We start from the raw sequence: 15,823 nt of genomic DNA, 5'->3' as shown, positions 1-15,823 counted from the left end.
GACGGTCAGACCGAGGTGACGTCGCACAATGGCTCAACGCTGACGACGGCGTTGGCGTCGCCAGGTTGATCTTTGGGGTTGCATTTGTCCAAGATGGATATTTGAGTAACTGTACTGCTCTCGGTAGATAAACCTCCTCGCTGTTTCCTGTACTGCAAATACTTCTCAGTCTGCCACTTCCAAAACCTCTTCTTCAACTCCGCTTGCACCTGAAGCGCAAACAAACATGGCGCTTTACTGCAAATCTCTCCTTGTATCGGGGAGGATTCCAATGTGGAAGCCATCAATCAGATGAACCTGTTTTCTAATAGATTAATCATGATCAGTGTTGGGACTAACGCGTTACTACTGTAACGCCGTTACTTTCGGCGGTAAATAGTAATCTAACGCATTATTTTTTATATTCAGTAACTCAGTTATCGTTACTACATGATGCGTTATTTTACTTTATTTTTTATGTAGTATCGGCTAGAAACTGAGAAGATCTGAGTGTGTTTTCTTGGAGAGCTGCAGAAGAGGCGACGGAGATGAGGTGACAAGGAAGAGGCGCGCTCTGTCTGTGTGTATGTGTGTGTGTGTGTGTGTGTGGGAGGGAGGGAGGGGGCGTGTCTGTGCTTACTAACAAGACGTGGCGAAGCCGAGTTTCTTAACATGGAGATATTCTCACTACTTTTCTTTTGTCGACCACAAAGAAAAGAACATTTTAGTTAAATGTAAGTTGTGTCTTGGATCAAAGATCCTATCCTAGCAATTCAAATCTGCTGAAACAGCTACAAAAGCAACATGCTTCGACGAAGCTAGTAAAAAGAGACACACTTCACCTCCTAAGCAAACAGCGGCTGGATTTTTACGAGGCACTGCTAGCTAGGACAACATTGATAGAGCCTCCAGGCTAGACTACTGCAACGCACTTCTTGTCGGGATCCCCAGCAAAAACATCCAGAAGCTACAATACATACAGAATAGTGCTGCTAGGATCCTGATGAGAGTGCGGAAATATGACCATATCACACCAACTCTCAAATCCCTTCACTGGCTTCCTGTTCCACTCAGGATTGAATTCAAAGTCTCCCTACCAACCCACCAGTGCCTCCATGGAAATGCCCCCCTCTACCTCAAAGAACTACTCACCCCCAAATCCTCCACACGACACCTCCGCTCTGGACAGGCTAACCTCCGAGGACAAAGCTACGAACAATGGGAGACCGGGCTTTCTGCTCCGCCGCTCCCAGTCTGTGGAACGCTCTCCCTGAACACCTGAGGGCACCACAGACTGTGGGTGCTTTTAAAAAAGGCTTAAAAACCCTTATTTTTAAAAAATAATTTTTTTTTAGATACATGCATACTAGTTTTAGCTATTTAGCTGTTCTAGTTTGTTTTTTTTATATATATATATATGTATATATATATATATATATATATATTATTTTTTTTATACACTGTAGCACTTTGAGGTTGTTTACTCAATGTAAAGTGCTTTTTACAAATAAAATCTATTATTATTATTATTATTATTATTATTGCAGCACACACACACTCTGTCAATTCTCTTATATACTCTTTCATTCTAGACCTCTAGGGTGTTTGATTATCACATCACTCTAAATGTATAGACTATAAAGTTCACAAACATAAAGAGGGATGCTAGTGGGCCAGGCCAATCTTTCCTTATCTCTAAACTAAAACTGGGGAAATGTGTCGAGTGTTCTGGGCTTCAGACATGATTTTATTTCAGAATTCCTTGAGAGAGAAAAACGCCTGGTAAGGCTTTGTGTATGTAGTGTGTGCCTTCCTTGCTTTACAGCTATGCAGTTATTATGCTGTTTGTTACTTATGTATGTTATGTTGCAGCTATTTAAAATAGTTTTGTCAATTTGTTCTGGCCTGAAACAAATTGGCCCTTTGAAACATATATTTGTCTTTGTGTGTTGTATGTAGACCACATTGCTTAGAAGAGTTCAGTGATGCAAAAGCATGTCAAGTTGATCAACAGATTGTATTATTCTCCAGTGCAATAACAGTACTGAAATGAAGGCTAAAAGGGCATTAAAGGGGGCCTTAAAATAAATAAAAAAATACATATAAGTAACTAAATAGTTACTTTTCACTAACGCATTACTTTTTGGTGTAAGTAACTGAGTTACTTTTGAAATAAAGTAACTGTAACTAGTTACTGGTTTTCAGTAACTAACCCAACACTGATCATGATTAATCACCATTTGCAACTACTGTACATCTGAAATATGCTCCTACTTAGTCAGCGCTTAATCACACATTTGTCAACAATGTTTGAGAGAAATATGTTTGTGTACGTAAAAAAGTTGTGTGTGAGTTGATCTCATGAGAAATAAAAGACACAACAAAAGTGTTTATATTTGAGTCGAGCGTGGCTAAAAGGATTTGAGTGTTACTCACATCACCGTTTAAGAAGCAGTAGAGCAGCGCCACCACAAATCCCTGCGAGAACACAGAAGTACGACTTGAAAAGATGCAGTATTTTGGGAGTCTTTGAAAGTATTTGTTAGTACTTTGTTCTACCTGGAAAGATCCCAAACCGAGTTCTATGAAAATACGAGCGTCAGTCGCCACGTTTTCTGGTAGGAATGCAAAGATCATGTAATGCATCCCAAACAATGGGATCAGCAGCAACGTAGACTTGGCCAACCTCCTGCACATGAACACATTATTCATTCACTTATTCACTCAACCATTCATTAAATAGGGTAACCAGTATCCTGCATATGCACACATCATTCATTCATTAATTCACCAGGTTTTCAGCACATTAATACATTATTCATTAACATTCACTCAGCCATTTTTTTCATTAAAGTACCAAGTATCCTGCAGATGAACACATTATTTATTCATTCCTTCATGTACCAGGTTTTCAGCACATGAACACATTATTCATTCCCTTATTTACTCAGCCATTCATTAAATAGGGTAACCAGTATCCTGCACATGCACACATCATTTATTAGGTTTTCAGCACATGAACACATTATTCATGTGCCAGGTTTTCAGCACATGAACACGTTATTCATTCCCTTATTTACTCAGCCATTCATTAAATAGGGTAACCAGTATCCTGCACATGCACACATCATTCATTTATTAGGTTTTCAGCACATTAACACATTATTCATTTATTCATGCGCCAGGTTTTCAGCACTTGAACACTTCATGTATGAGTTTTTCCAGCACATGGACACATTCATTCACTTATTTACTCAGCCATTCATTAAATATGGTAACCAGAATCCTGCACATGCACACATCATCCAGTCATTCATTTACCATGTTTTCAGCACATTAATACATTATTCGTTCACTTATTCACCCAGCCATTTTTTCATTAAGGTACCAAGTATCCTGCACATGAAGACATTATTCATTCATTCATGTGCCAGGTTTTCAGCACATTAACACGTTATTCTTTCACTTATTACTCAGCCATTCATTAAATAGGGTAACCAGTATACTGCACATGCACACATCATCCAGTCATTCATTTACCATTTTTTTAGCACATTAATACATTATTTATTCACTCAGCCATGTTTTCATTAAGGTACTAAGTATCCTGCACATGAACACATTATTCATTCATTCATGTGCCAGGTTTTCAGCACATGAACACGTTATTCATTCCCTTATTTACTCAGCCATTCATTAAATAGGGTAACCAGTATCCTGCACATGCACACATCATTCATTTATTAGGTTTTCAGCACATGAACACATTATTCATTTATTCATGTGCCAGGTTTTCAGCACATGAACACTTCATGTATGAGTTTTTCCAGCACATGGACACATTCATTCACTTATTTACTCAGCCATTCATTAAATATGGTAACCAGAATCCTGCACATGCACACATCATCCAGTCATTCATTTACCATGTTTTCAGCACATTAATACATTATTCATTCACTTATTCACTCAGCCATTTTTTTCATTAAGGTACCAAGTATCCTGCACATGAACACATTCATTCATTCATGTGCCAGGTTTTCAGCACATTAACACGTTATTCATTCACTTATTTACTCAGCCATTCATTAAGTAGGGTAACCAGTATACTGCACATGCACACATCATCCAGTCATTCATTTACCATGTTTTCAGCACATTAATACATTATTCATTCACTTATTCACTCAGCCATTTTTTTCCATTAAGGTACATTCACTCATTTAGTAGGTTTTCAGCACATGAGCACATTATTCATTCACTTATTCACTCAGCCATTTATTCATTAATGTATCAAGTATCCTGCACATGAACACGTTATTCATTAACTTAGTAATGTACCAGATTTTTAGCACATACTGATTAATTTATTAATTTTGTCATTATTTCATCAAGGTACCATGTCTCTTGCACATGAACACATTATTTCACTTATTAATGTCCAAGGTTTCCAGCACATGAACACATTATTTATTCACTGAGTCATCAAAGTACCATGTCTCCTTCATATGATCACATTATTAATTAATGTATTCACTCAGTCATTCATCCATTAAAGTACCATGACTTTACCAAATGAACACATTCATTTACTTATTCACTCAGTCATTATGGTACCGAGAATAGACTTAGACGGATGGTGGAAGCTGGGATTGAACCCAGAACCCTCAAGTGTCTGGCACAGCCGGTCCCAAAAAATCCATTCATTCATTAAGGTGCTATGTATCCTGCACATGAACACATTTATAAAAACAAATTCACTCATTCATTAAGGCACCATGTCTCCTGCACGTAAACACATTACACATTCCTTCATTAGGGTGCCATATCTTCTGCATATGAACACATTATTTAGTCATTCATTAAGGTACCATAGCTTCTGCACATGAACAAATGCATTCATTCTTTCATTAAGATGCCATGTTTCATGCACATGAAGATATTCATTTGTCACCCATACATTTAATAAAGTACAATGTCTCTCGCACATTATTTATCCATTCATTCATTAAGGAACTATGTCTCCTGCACATGAACACATTTATTCACTTTTTTTTCACCCATTCATTCATTAAGGTACCATGTCTTCAGCATGTGAACATATTATACCTTCATACATTAGGTACCATATCTCCTGCATATAAAAACATTAGTCACTCATTCATTCAGTTACCATATCTTCTGCCCTCAAGCGCATTTAGTCATCGATTAAGGTGCCATGTCTCGTGCACATGAATATATTATTCATTTAATCACTTATTCATTCAATACCATGTCTTCCACATTATTCATTAAGGTACTATGTCTCCTGCACATCAACACGTGTATTAATTTTTTCACCCACCCATTCATTCATGAAGGCACTATGTCTCCTGCATATGAACACATACATTCATTAAAGTGCCATGTCTCATGCACATTAAGATATTATTCATTAGGGTACCATGTCTCCTGCAAATTATTCATTCATTCATCATGGTGTCACGGTCAGGTCTCTCACTTGAAGTGATTGCTGTGGTTGCCGCCAACAGCAGGACGCCGTAGTTTCTGCAGCAGGATGCGTATGACGTTGATGAAGATGATGAAGTTTACCTGCATGAATGACAAAGTATTTATATATCAACTAATTGCATATCTTTTCATGCTCACACTTTCATTCATTCATTGAGGAGAGAAGCAAGTTGTGCACAATCATATAGAAGTGTACAATAATATACTGTATACACTACTAACCACATTTGATTCACTCTATTGCAGATTTTTTGGGATTTTTGGCCGAAATTAAGCATTTTTTTGCACATAAATGGCTAAATTAAATAAAAATATAGTAGTATTGGCCACTAGATGAGACAAAAACCAATCAAAGCGCTCTGTTTAGCATCGTAGCCACTGATTGGCTCAGCCTCAGGCATTACTATACTGGATTTAACAATTGTAAAGGTGACATGTGGGTGTTATTATATACAGTCATGGTCAAAAGTTTACCTAAACTTGTAAAGAACATAATGTCATGGCTGTATTAACTTTCCAATCATTTCTACAACTCTTATTTTTTGTGTTAGAGTGATTGGAGCACAAACTTGTTGGTCACAAATAAACATACATGAAATGTGGTTATTTTATGAAATTATTAAATTATCTGCTGGGTCAAAAGTATACATACAGCAATGATAATATTTGCTTACATGTCCCTTGGCAAGTTTCACTGCAATAAGGCGCTTTTGGTAGCCATCGACAAGCTTCTGATTGAATTTTTGACCACTCCTCTTGACAAGATTGGTGCAGTTCAGCTAAATTTGTTGGTTTTCTGACATGAACTTGTTTCTTCAGCATTGTCCAAAGTCAGGACTTTGGGAAGGCCATTCTAAAACCTTAATTCTAGCCTGATTTAGCCATTCCTTTACCACTTTTGACGTGTGTTTGGGGTCATTGTCCTGTTGGAACATCAACTGTGCCCAAGACCCAACCTCCGGGCTGATGATTTTAGGTTGTCCTGAAGAATTTGGAGGTATTCTTCCTTTTCCATTGTCCCATTTACTCTCTGTAAAGCACCAGTTCCATTGGCAGCAAAACAGGCCCAGAGCATAATACTACCACCACCATGCTTGACGGTAGGTATGGTGTTCCTGGGATTAAAGGCCTCACCTTTTCTCCTCCAAACATATTATTGTATTGTGGCAACAAACAGCTCAATTTTTGTTTCATCTGACATCACATGGACAAAGATAAGACATTCTGGAGGTAAGTGCTGTGGTCAGATGAAACAAAAATGTTGCTGTTTGGAGGAGAAAAGGTGAGGCCTTTGATCCCAAAAACACCATCCCTACCGTCAATCGTGGTGGTGGTAGTATTATGCTCTGGGCCTGTTTTGCGGCCAATGGAACCAGTGCTTTACAGAGAGTAAATGGGACAATGAAAAAGGAGGATTACCTCCAAATTCTTCAGGACAACCTAAAATCATCAGCCCGGAGGTTGGGTCTTGGGCACAGTTGGGTGTTCAAACATGACAATGACCCCCAAACACACGTCAAAAGTGGTCAAGGAATGGCTAAATCAGGCTAGAATTAAGGTTTTAGAATGGCCTTCCCAAAGTCCTGACTTAAACGTGTGGATAATGCTGAAGAAACAAGTCCATGTCAGAAAACCAACACATTTAGCTGAACTGCACCTATTTTGTCAAGAGGAGTGGTCAAAAATTCAGAAGCTTGTGGATGGCTACCAAAAGCGCCTTATTGCAGTGAAACTTGCCAAGGGACATGTAAGCAAATATTAACATTGCTGTATGTATACTTTTGACCCAGCAGATTTGCTCACATTTTCAGTAGACCCATAATAAATTCATAAAAGAACCACATTTCATGAATGTTTATTTGTGACAAACAAGTATGTGCTCCAATCACTCTATCACAAAAAAATAAGAGTTGTACAAATGATTGGAAAGTTAAGACAGCCATGACATTATGTTCTTTACAAGTGTACGTAAACTTTTGACCACGACTGTAAGTTCTGTAAGACGTATGACAATATATGTGAGCCCAGTCATAACTCACCAGTAATGATGCGGTTATTGGAGCCTCTATGATCCACCATATGAAGGCCACATCAGTGTCATCCCAGCAGCTTCACAACAACACGGTTAACCAAATAAACAATAATTATTACATATCTCTTCACAAACCACAGCCTGTACAAAATGATAAAATTAACACAAAAACAAAAACATGATATATTTGAATAGTACGTGTTTTACCAGTAAATTTATCTTAACAAAGATTATGACATAATTAGTATGACTTCTATTAAAGTATATGCTCCCACTACAAAAGGGGGGTTGAGTACTTTTAGACATTTCTTGTATAATTGACTATAACAATGATGAAGTGTTTATATTTTTGGGGTGTAAATCAGCATGGGTGAAATACTTATTTCCCCAATGTATATTTTTGGCAGCATCTCACCCTCTGTTGTCATAGACGTTCCTGGCCAACATCCATGCACTTATGATTATGGTTGGCAGACCTGAGGGGGAACACAAGTTGATTGGCTCGATCAAGTCAAAAAAACGAGAAACAACAACAATCAGAACAGGGGTTAGGTAACACGGAACAAGCCCGATATGAAGATCATGCGCAGGAAGAAGAAGCGCATGTAAAATGTCAATGAATGTCGATGTGTTTCATGTGCCATGTTAGCGCAGATCATCAACTTCCTGCTCCGTCACTGATAAGAATGTAACGGCAGTGTCCTTGTGACGCGCACTGTTAGTGTTGGGCTTGTAAACAGTCGGAATGGAACGGTATCCTGGACTGACTTTATGCAAATATATATTACATGTAGAGATGTCCGATAATATCGGAAATTATCGGTATCGTTTTTTTTATTATCGGTATCGGTTTTTTTAATTTTAATTTTTTTTATTTTATTAAATCAACATAACAAACACAAGATACACTTACAATTAGTGCACCAACCCAAAAAACCTCCCTCCCCCATTTACACTCATTCACACTTATTCACACAAAAGGGTTGTTTCTTTCTGTTATTAATATTCTGGTTCCTACATTATATATCAATATATATCAATACAGTCTGCAAGGGATACAGTCCGTGAGCACACATGATTGTGCGTGCCGCTGGTCCACTAATAGTACTAAACTTTAACAGTTAATTTTACTCATTTTCATTAATTACTAGTTTCAATGTAACTGTTTTTATATTGTTTTACTTTCTTTTTATTCAAGAAAATGTTTTTAATTTATTTATCTTATTTTATTTTATAAATTTTTTTTTAAAGTACCTTATCTTCACCATACCCGGTTGTCCAAATTAGGCATAATAATGTGTTAATTCCACGACTGTATATATCGGTTGATATCGGTATCGGTTGATATCGGTATCGGTAATTAAAGAGTTGGACAATATCGTAATATCGGATATCGGCAAAAAGCCATTATCGGACATCCCTAATTACATGTGTTATTTTGCACAAAACATTTTTGTTTTCCCATGAATCTTTTTTTAGTACAAACCATGCATCAAGTTCAATTGAAGTTTGAATAAAAGTAGTTGAAAAATTGTTTCAGATAAAGTGTGACATAGTAGGGGCGGGAGGGCTTTAAAATAAAATTCTTCTCAGGGCCACTCTGGGTAGGAGTGGGTTTTGTTTACGTTTTACCCGATACTAGTACTCAATGAGTACTTTTAAAACGGTACTGGTGTTTAAACGCTTCAAAATTGAAAAACTAATAATTTTTATTATAATTTTTATTTTTTATTTTGTGACAATAAAATTGAGCAGACTAGTAATTTAAATACTTGAATAATATAAAATATCATGACTACTACGTTACTTGTACAATATCACTACTACTACTACTACATTACTTACAATATACTACTTGTACAATATCACTACTACTTCATTACTTACAATATATTACCTGCACAATACTATATCACTACTACTACATTACTTACATGACATTACTTGTACAATATCACTACTACGGCATTACTTACAACAGTGTTTTTCAACCACTGTGCCGCGGCACACTGGTGTGCCGTGAGATACAGTGCGGTGTGCCGTGAGAGATTATGTAATTTCACCTAATTGGGTGAAAAATATTTTTTGCAAACCAGTAATTATAATCCGCAAATGTGCCGTTGTTGAGTGTCAGTGCTGTCTAGAACTCGGCAGAGTAACCGTGTAATACTCTTCCATATCAGTAGGTGGCAGCCGGTAGCTAATTGCTTTGTAGATGTCGGGAACATGGTTTGTCGTGATCACAATATGCGGAAGGCAGCGTGCAGGTAAAAAGGTATCTAATGCTTAAACCAAAAATAAACAAAAGGCATTGAAGCTTAGAGAAGGCTATGCAAAACTAAACTAAAACTGAACTGGCTGCAAAGTAAACGAAAACAGAATGCTGGACGACAGCAAAGACTTACAGCGTGTGGAGCAGACGGCGTCCACAAAGTACATCCATACATGACATGACAATCGACACCAAAATAGGAGCGCAAGACAAGAACTAAAACACTACACACAGGAAAACAGCAAAAAAGTCCAAATAAGTCAGGGTGTGATGTGACAGGTGGTGACAGTACACCAACTTTGAGACAAGAGCTATAGTGATGCATGCTTGGTTATGGTTTGAATTAATATCAAACAATTGCGAGAACGACTTTTTACTGTAAATATCGGCTGCTGAGTTTCATTTTTTTATGTTTTCTGCTGATAGTGTGCCTCAGGATTTTTTCAATGAAAAAAATGCGCCAGAAAAGGTTGAAAAACACTGACTTACAAGACATTACTTGTACAATATCACTACTACGACATTACATACAAGTTATTACTTCTACAATATCACTACTACTACATTACTTACTGGACGTTACTTGTACATTAATACTACTACTATATTACTTACAATATGTAACTTGGACAATGTCACTACTACTACATAACTTACAAGACGTTACTTGTACAATATCACCACGACTACATACCTTACAAGTTATTACTTCTGTGTGAAGTGAAGTGAAGTATATTTATATAGCGCTTTCTCTCAAGAGACTCAAAGCGCTTTACATAGTGAAACCAATCATTTACATTTAAAGTACATTTAAACCAGTGTGGGTGGCATTGGGGGCAAGGGTCTTGCCCAAAGACACAAAAGCAGTGACTAAGGTGGCAGAAGCTGGAATTGAACCTGGAACCCTCAAGTTGCCGGCACGGCCACCCTAGCAACTGAGCCACGCCGACCCCAACAATATTAGTGTACTTGTACAATTTGGTGCCCATCCCTCGGCCTTGTAAGTTATCAGCAATGAGAAAGGATGAGTACTAACCCCAGCCAAAGAGAATGTACCACCAGAAGTACTTCTTCTGGAAGACAAAGGTGAGAGCCAGCAGGGTTTGAAGATACATTCCCTCCACCAAGAGCCAGAAGTAATTTGCCAGGATGCTGAACTGAAAGAAGACCACGGCTGATTTACACGACGTCTGTGGGGCGACAACGACAAAGCGTCAGAAATGATGCGTGTCGTTTATCGACCATGTCACAAACATGAAATAATGAGTATTTCAAACACTGTCTCGTCACATGTGTATTGAAACTGAGGTGGTTCATTTTATAAAACTATATCATTTAACATATCTTAACTGTCGCGGAGCGCACCTCGGGACACGCCCACGGCCACTCATCTCCTGCGTGCGTCACTCCGGCGGCAGCAAGCAGCTGCTTTCCATCAGCACTCAGCACACCTGTCGCTAATCAGAGGACTGCCTTTAAAAGCCTGCACAACCTTCTATCCAGGGCCAGAACGTAATCAACTGTTGGAGTACCGTAAGCGATCATTGTGCTCTATGCAATCTTGCTCTTTGCTCTCTGTGTTTTCTTCCCCGTGTTCGATTAGTCTCGCGTCTTCCTTGCCGTCCTTCCTGCAGAATGCCTTCATTCCACGTGACGAGCTGTGCGCCTCATCTTCCTTTCTCGATCCTCGAACCCCCCGCTTGGACACGGACCTTTTGACGCCTCGCTATACACCCCCCGACAACCTGCCTGTCTCACGGACATTGGAGCCTGCCTTTCCCCTCCAGGACTTCCGCCTCTCGCTCAACATTTACGGTAACACTCAACAAAATTCCAACACATAGTCACACTCCATACCCCTTGTTTATTATATTTATTGCTTATTATATATATATATTCCTATATATATATATATATATATATATATATGTATATGTATATATATATATATATATTAGAGATGCGCGGTTTGCGGGCACAACCGCGGAGTCCGCGGATTATCCGCGGATCGGGCGGATGAAATAAAAAAAAATTAGATTTTATCCGCGGGTCGGGTCGGGTCGGGCGGTTGAAATAAAAAAAAATTAGATTTTAAATAGATTCAGGCGGGTGGCAGTTAAACCAATTCGGAAATATATATACATAGTTAAAACGAAAAACGAAAAACGAGCAGGCACCTGCAGCATATGCCACAACAGAAGAAAAAAAAAAAGAGATGGACACTTTTACTGAGCGGAGAAGGGACGCCTCGCCGGGGTCCGGGACCGAGGCCCCTTCCCCCGAGAGGGCCCCACCGAGAGCCGTAGCTGAGGCGATCCGCGAGAAGGGCCCGACGCACGTCCAGGGTCACCACCGCGCCCACCGCACCGACACCCCGCCTCGTCCGCCTTCGCCGCGGCCGGCGTCACGCGCAGCAGGTAAGCAGCTTACCTGCCCGCCACCCCCGTGGCCGGGGGCTCGTAACAGGGGTCACTCCGCGCGCTCCGCCCGCGCAGCTTACCTGCCCGCCACCCCTGTTGCCGGGGGCGCGTAACAGGGGTCACTCCGCGCACAGTGCGCTCACGAAAGGGGTGGGGCTCACCCTGGTTGATATAGACAGCAGGACGGTGGCCATGGAAGTTGGAACCCGCTAAGGAGTGTGTAACAACCCACCTGCCGAATCAACTAGCCCTGAAAATGGATGGCTCTGGAGCGTCGGGCCCATACCCGGCTGTCGCCGGCAGCGAGATGCGCTTGGATGTGCGCTCAGCGCGGCTCCCATATGATTGCGCACTGGTGTGCGTCTGGGTCGTGACAGCGTGGCACGCGAATGTCTGTGCTGCATTGGATCAGTCTCCTTTCTTTAACAGGCAAAAGCTTTATAACCTCACTAATGCCTTGCATCGTCTATATTAGATATATAACAACGGGCGGGTGCGGGCGGGTGCGGTTCTGATCAAATGTTACATCGGGTGGATGGCGGATGGTTGACGACTTTCTGATGCGGTTGCGGATGAAATAATTGCCTATCCGCGCATCTCTAATATATATATATATATATATATATATATATATATATATATATATATATATATAATAAATCATAGTATTCAATACTACGCTCCTGTTGTCTGTGCCATCTACTACCCCCGTACACTGCAAAAAGTCAGTGTTCAAAAACAAGAAGAAAAATACAAAAATTAGGGGTGTTTTATTTGAACTAAGCAAAATGATCTGCCAATAGAACAAGAAAATTTGGCTTGTCAAGACTTTCCAAAACAAGTAAAATTAAAGCTGCAAGCAGCGTTGGACGGGCCCGCGTATTTGGCAGGTGCTAGTCCTAAGTGTCCCAATACTTTTGTCTACTTTTAGTCTGAAGTGTCCCAAGACTTTTGTCTAGTGTACCTACCTTGTCTGCATTGTGTGGGCACGTTGGTGCTTCCTGCTTTTGAGCAGCCATCTTAAAAAAACAGTACCGCAGGAGCATCAGTGCAGCGGGTCTTTGAAGGGTCATAAAATCAAAACCGGAGCAGGTATTACAAATCCCATCTATACTTTTAATCACAAGGGTTTAATCTCTCACCTGTGTTAGTTTGAAGGCGAAACGACAAACGCGCTCAGAGGAGATAGATTTTGAAGGAAGGTGACCGGTTTTAACAAAAATGTTGTTTTGAAGGGGGAATAGAAAATTTCCAGTTGATTTTTGCTGGGGGTTGTCAATTTATGAAATGTAGGTCTAAGTGAGACCTACATAGATAGTTTTGTTTCATGTCTCTCCGACCTTCCCAGTGGGAGTTACAGGCAGTTTTGTAGTTTTTTCCTTCCGAGGAGCAGTTTTTTGTGCGTTTTATGAAAAAATTGCTGTAGAGCACAATTTTTGGATTTGGGGTTAGGTTTTTTCATTACATCACAGTTTTAGCCAGTCCTGATGTGTGTGTAAAGTTTGGTGAGTTTTGAAGCATGTTAAGGGGGTCAAATTATAGCTCAAAGAGGCAAAAGTGACTGTTTTTGGTACTTTTTTGTCTTGAAGGGGGAATTGCCAACTTCCTGGTGATTTTAGCCCGAAGACATACAATTATGAGAACTAGGTCTAAGTCAGACCTACATAGAGGTTTTTGTTTCATGTCTCTCCGACCTTCCTAGTGGGAGTTACAGGCAGTCTGTTTTTTTTTTTTCCTAGGGGGCGCTAGAGCGCAATTTTGATTTTTGGGGTTCGGTTTTTTCATCAAAAGACAATTTTCGCAGGTCCTGATGAGTGTGTCAAATATGGTGAGTTTTGAAGCATGTTAAGTGGGTCACATTAGTGTTCGAAGAGGCGGCGGAAGAATAATAATAATAAAGAATAATAATAAAACGGACGAAAAACAATAGGTCCTTATGTCCCATTGCATAAGGACTCCCTGTGGGAGTCCTTTTGCAATGGGCCATGGCGGGCCCTAATTAGCGAACCTCAATGAACCCAAAAATACCTTAAAATAAGTATATTCTCACTAATAACAAGTGCACTTTTCTTGGTAGGAAAAAAAAAAAGAGACCTTTTTGCTCAATATGTTGAAAAATATTCTTAAATTAAGTAAATGCTAGTGCCATTATCTTGACATAATGATATGCGCTGGGCATTACATTTTTTGAAACCAGCAAACTTATACTAAAAACTAATTTATTGTTCTTAATGGAAAGGCAACAAGGCAACCGCTTGTTACTCTCGGGGTCTCCTAGCCGCTCAGGCAAATCATATGGTCTAAAAATGCATTTTTCCATCGATAACTTGACATCATCACGCCAAGTGTGTGCTCTTTCAGTCAATTAGTGCGCATATATACAGCCCGGCCCCCGGCCCAAACATTTTTCATTGTAATTTTGAAGAATTCATCTGAATGTGCATGAACTATTTCTGTACATAATATTAACTATTAAAATGTTGCTGGAAAAACATCAAATACATTTTTTTTTTTTAATGATGTTGCCATAAAATATATGTACTAGTGCATAAGAGTAAAAGAAATATGTTTTTAGTTCAGTGAGTTTTAATGGTAGAGGAATCATACGTGTAGCTAACAGTTAGCTTTTATGCGAAGCTAAATGTGTTAGCATTGTTTTATGAATTGATACATGACATATGCTGCTCTCTGACGTCTCGCTTCTTTTCTACATTTAAGTGCTTGTGGTTTGAATTGTCTCCTGCTTTTATCAAATTGTTTAGTTAGACTTTAAGCTGATAGGCTTGCCTTTAAGTGGATGTGGTACAATGTAGCCGCTAGCATGGCAACACCACACTTTCCCACATTACTTGAATCCGACTATTTCAAAAGATAAATATTGTAAATGTTATTTCTTTGTTCTTTAGACTAATATTACCTTTTTTTCCCCCTCAAAGAAGCTGTTTGCAACTTAATCAGTTAAAATTTTCAAACCTAAAGGTAGAATAGGAACACCACCGGTTAGCTTACGTTAGCATTAGTGGATTAACAAAACATGTTATTTAAAGTGTGTATATTTTTTACAATTACTAAAATATATTGAATAAAAATTGCTCGTCACTCACCGCTTCCTTGTCCACACTTTCACGCACTTACAACCGACAATTTGCAGTCATGTTGTTAGGATAGAATTACAGATGTGACTTTCATGAACGAATCAAGTATTTTCAACGGCTCTTTTAATGAACGATGAGTACAGTTTTGAGACGTTTGTTTGGTAGCCGTTTTTAAGTAAATGCAAATTCAGTGTTGTCCACCCCACTGGCAACTGGACTAAATTAGTCCAAAATATATACTGTATTTTTCGGACTAGTAGGCACACCTAAAATCTTTTCATTTTCTCAAAAATCAACAGTGCGCCTTATAACCTAGTGCGCCTAATGTACGTATTTTTCTGGTTGAGCTTACCGACCTTGAATCAATTTTATTTGGTACATGGTGTAAAAAGTAAGTCTGTGGTTTTATGTTGATATCTGTCTATAATTATTTATTTAATTATATATATTTTTTTTACTTGTTGGGGAGAAACCACAGGATTTGATGCACTTTTAGCTATTTTTGTCAATGAAT

The 15,823-nt window shown here is 39.0% G+C and overlaps 1 protein-coding gene across 1 annotated transcript in view; it reads right to left on the bottom strand.

Moving 5' to 3' along the window:
- The window catches only part of ghrhrb (growth hormone releasing hormone receptor b), a 42,900-nt gene continuing 27,077 nt past the window's right edge, over positions 1 to 15,823 (bottom strand). The window contains exons 7-13 of the mRNA XM_061976069.2: positions 10,831 to 10,984; positions 7,938 to 7,998; positions 7,530 to 7,599; positions 5,480 to 5,571; positions 2,539 to 2,668; positions 2,416 to 2,457; positions 1 to 209 (exon numbers count right to left, since the gene is read on the bottom strand). Of these exons, the coding sequence (XP_061832053.1) occupies positions 6 to 209; positions 2,416 to 2,457; positions 2,539 to 2,668; positions 5,480 to 5,571; positions 7,530 to 7,599; positions 7,938 to 7,998; positions 10,831 to 10,984 (753 nt within the window). The 3' untranslated portion in view covers positions 1 to 5. The remainder of the gene's footprint in view (positions 210 to 2,415; positions 2,458 to 2,538; positions 2,669 to 5,479; positions 5,572 to 7,529; positions 7,600 to 7,937; positions 7,999 to 10,830; positions 10,985 to 15,823) is intronic.

This window comes from Nerophis lumbriciformis, linkage group LG14 (genome assembly GCF_033978685.3).
Source record: "Nerophis lumbriciformis linkage group LG14, RoL_Nlum_v2.1, whole genome shotgun sequence".
NCBI lineage: Eukaryota > Metazoa > Chordata > Actinopteri > Syngnathiformes > Syngnathidae > Nerophis > Nerophis lumbriciformis.
Note: the sequence above shows the minus strand (reverse complement) of the source record. Positions and strands in the feature narration are given on the sequence as shown.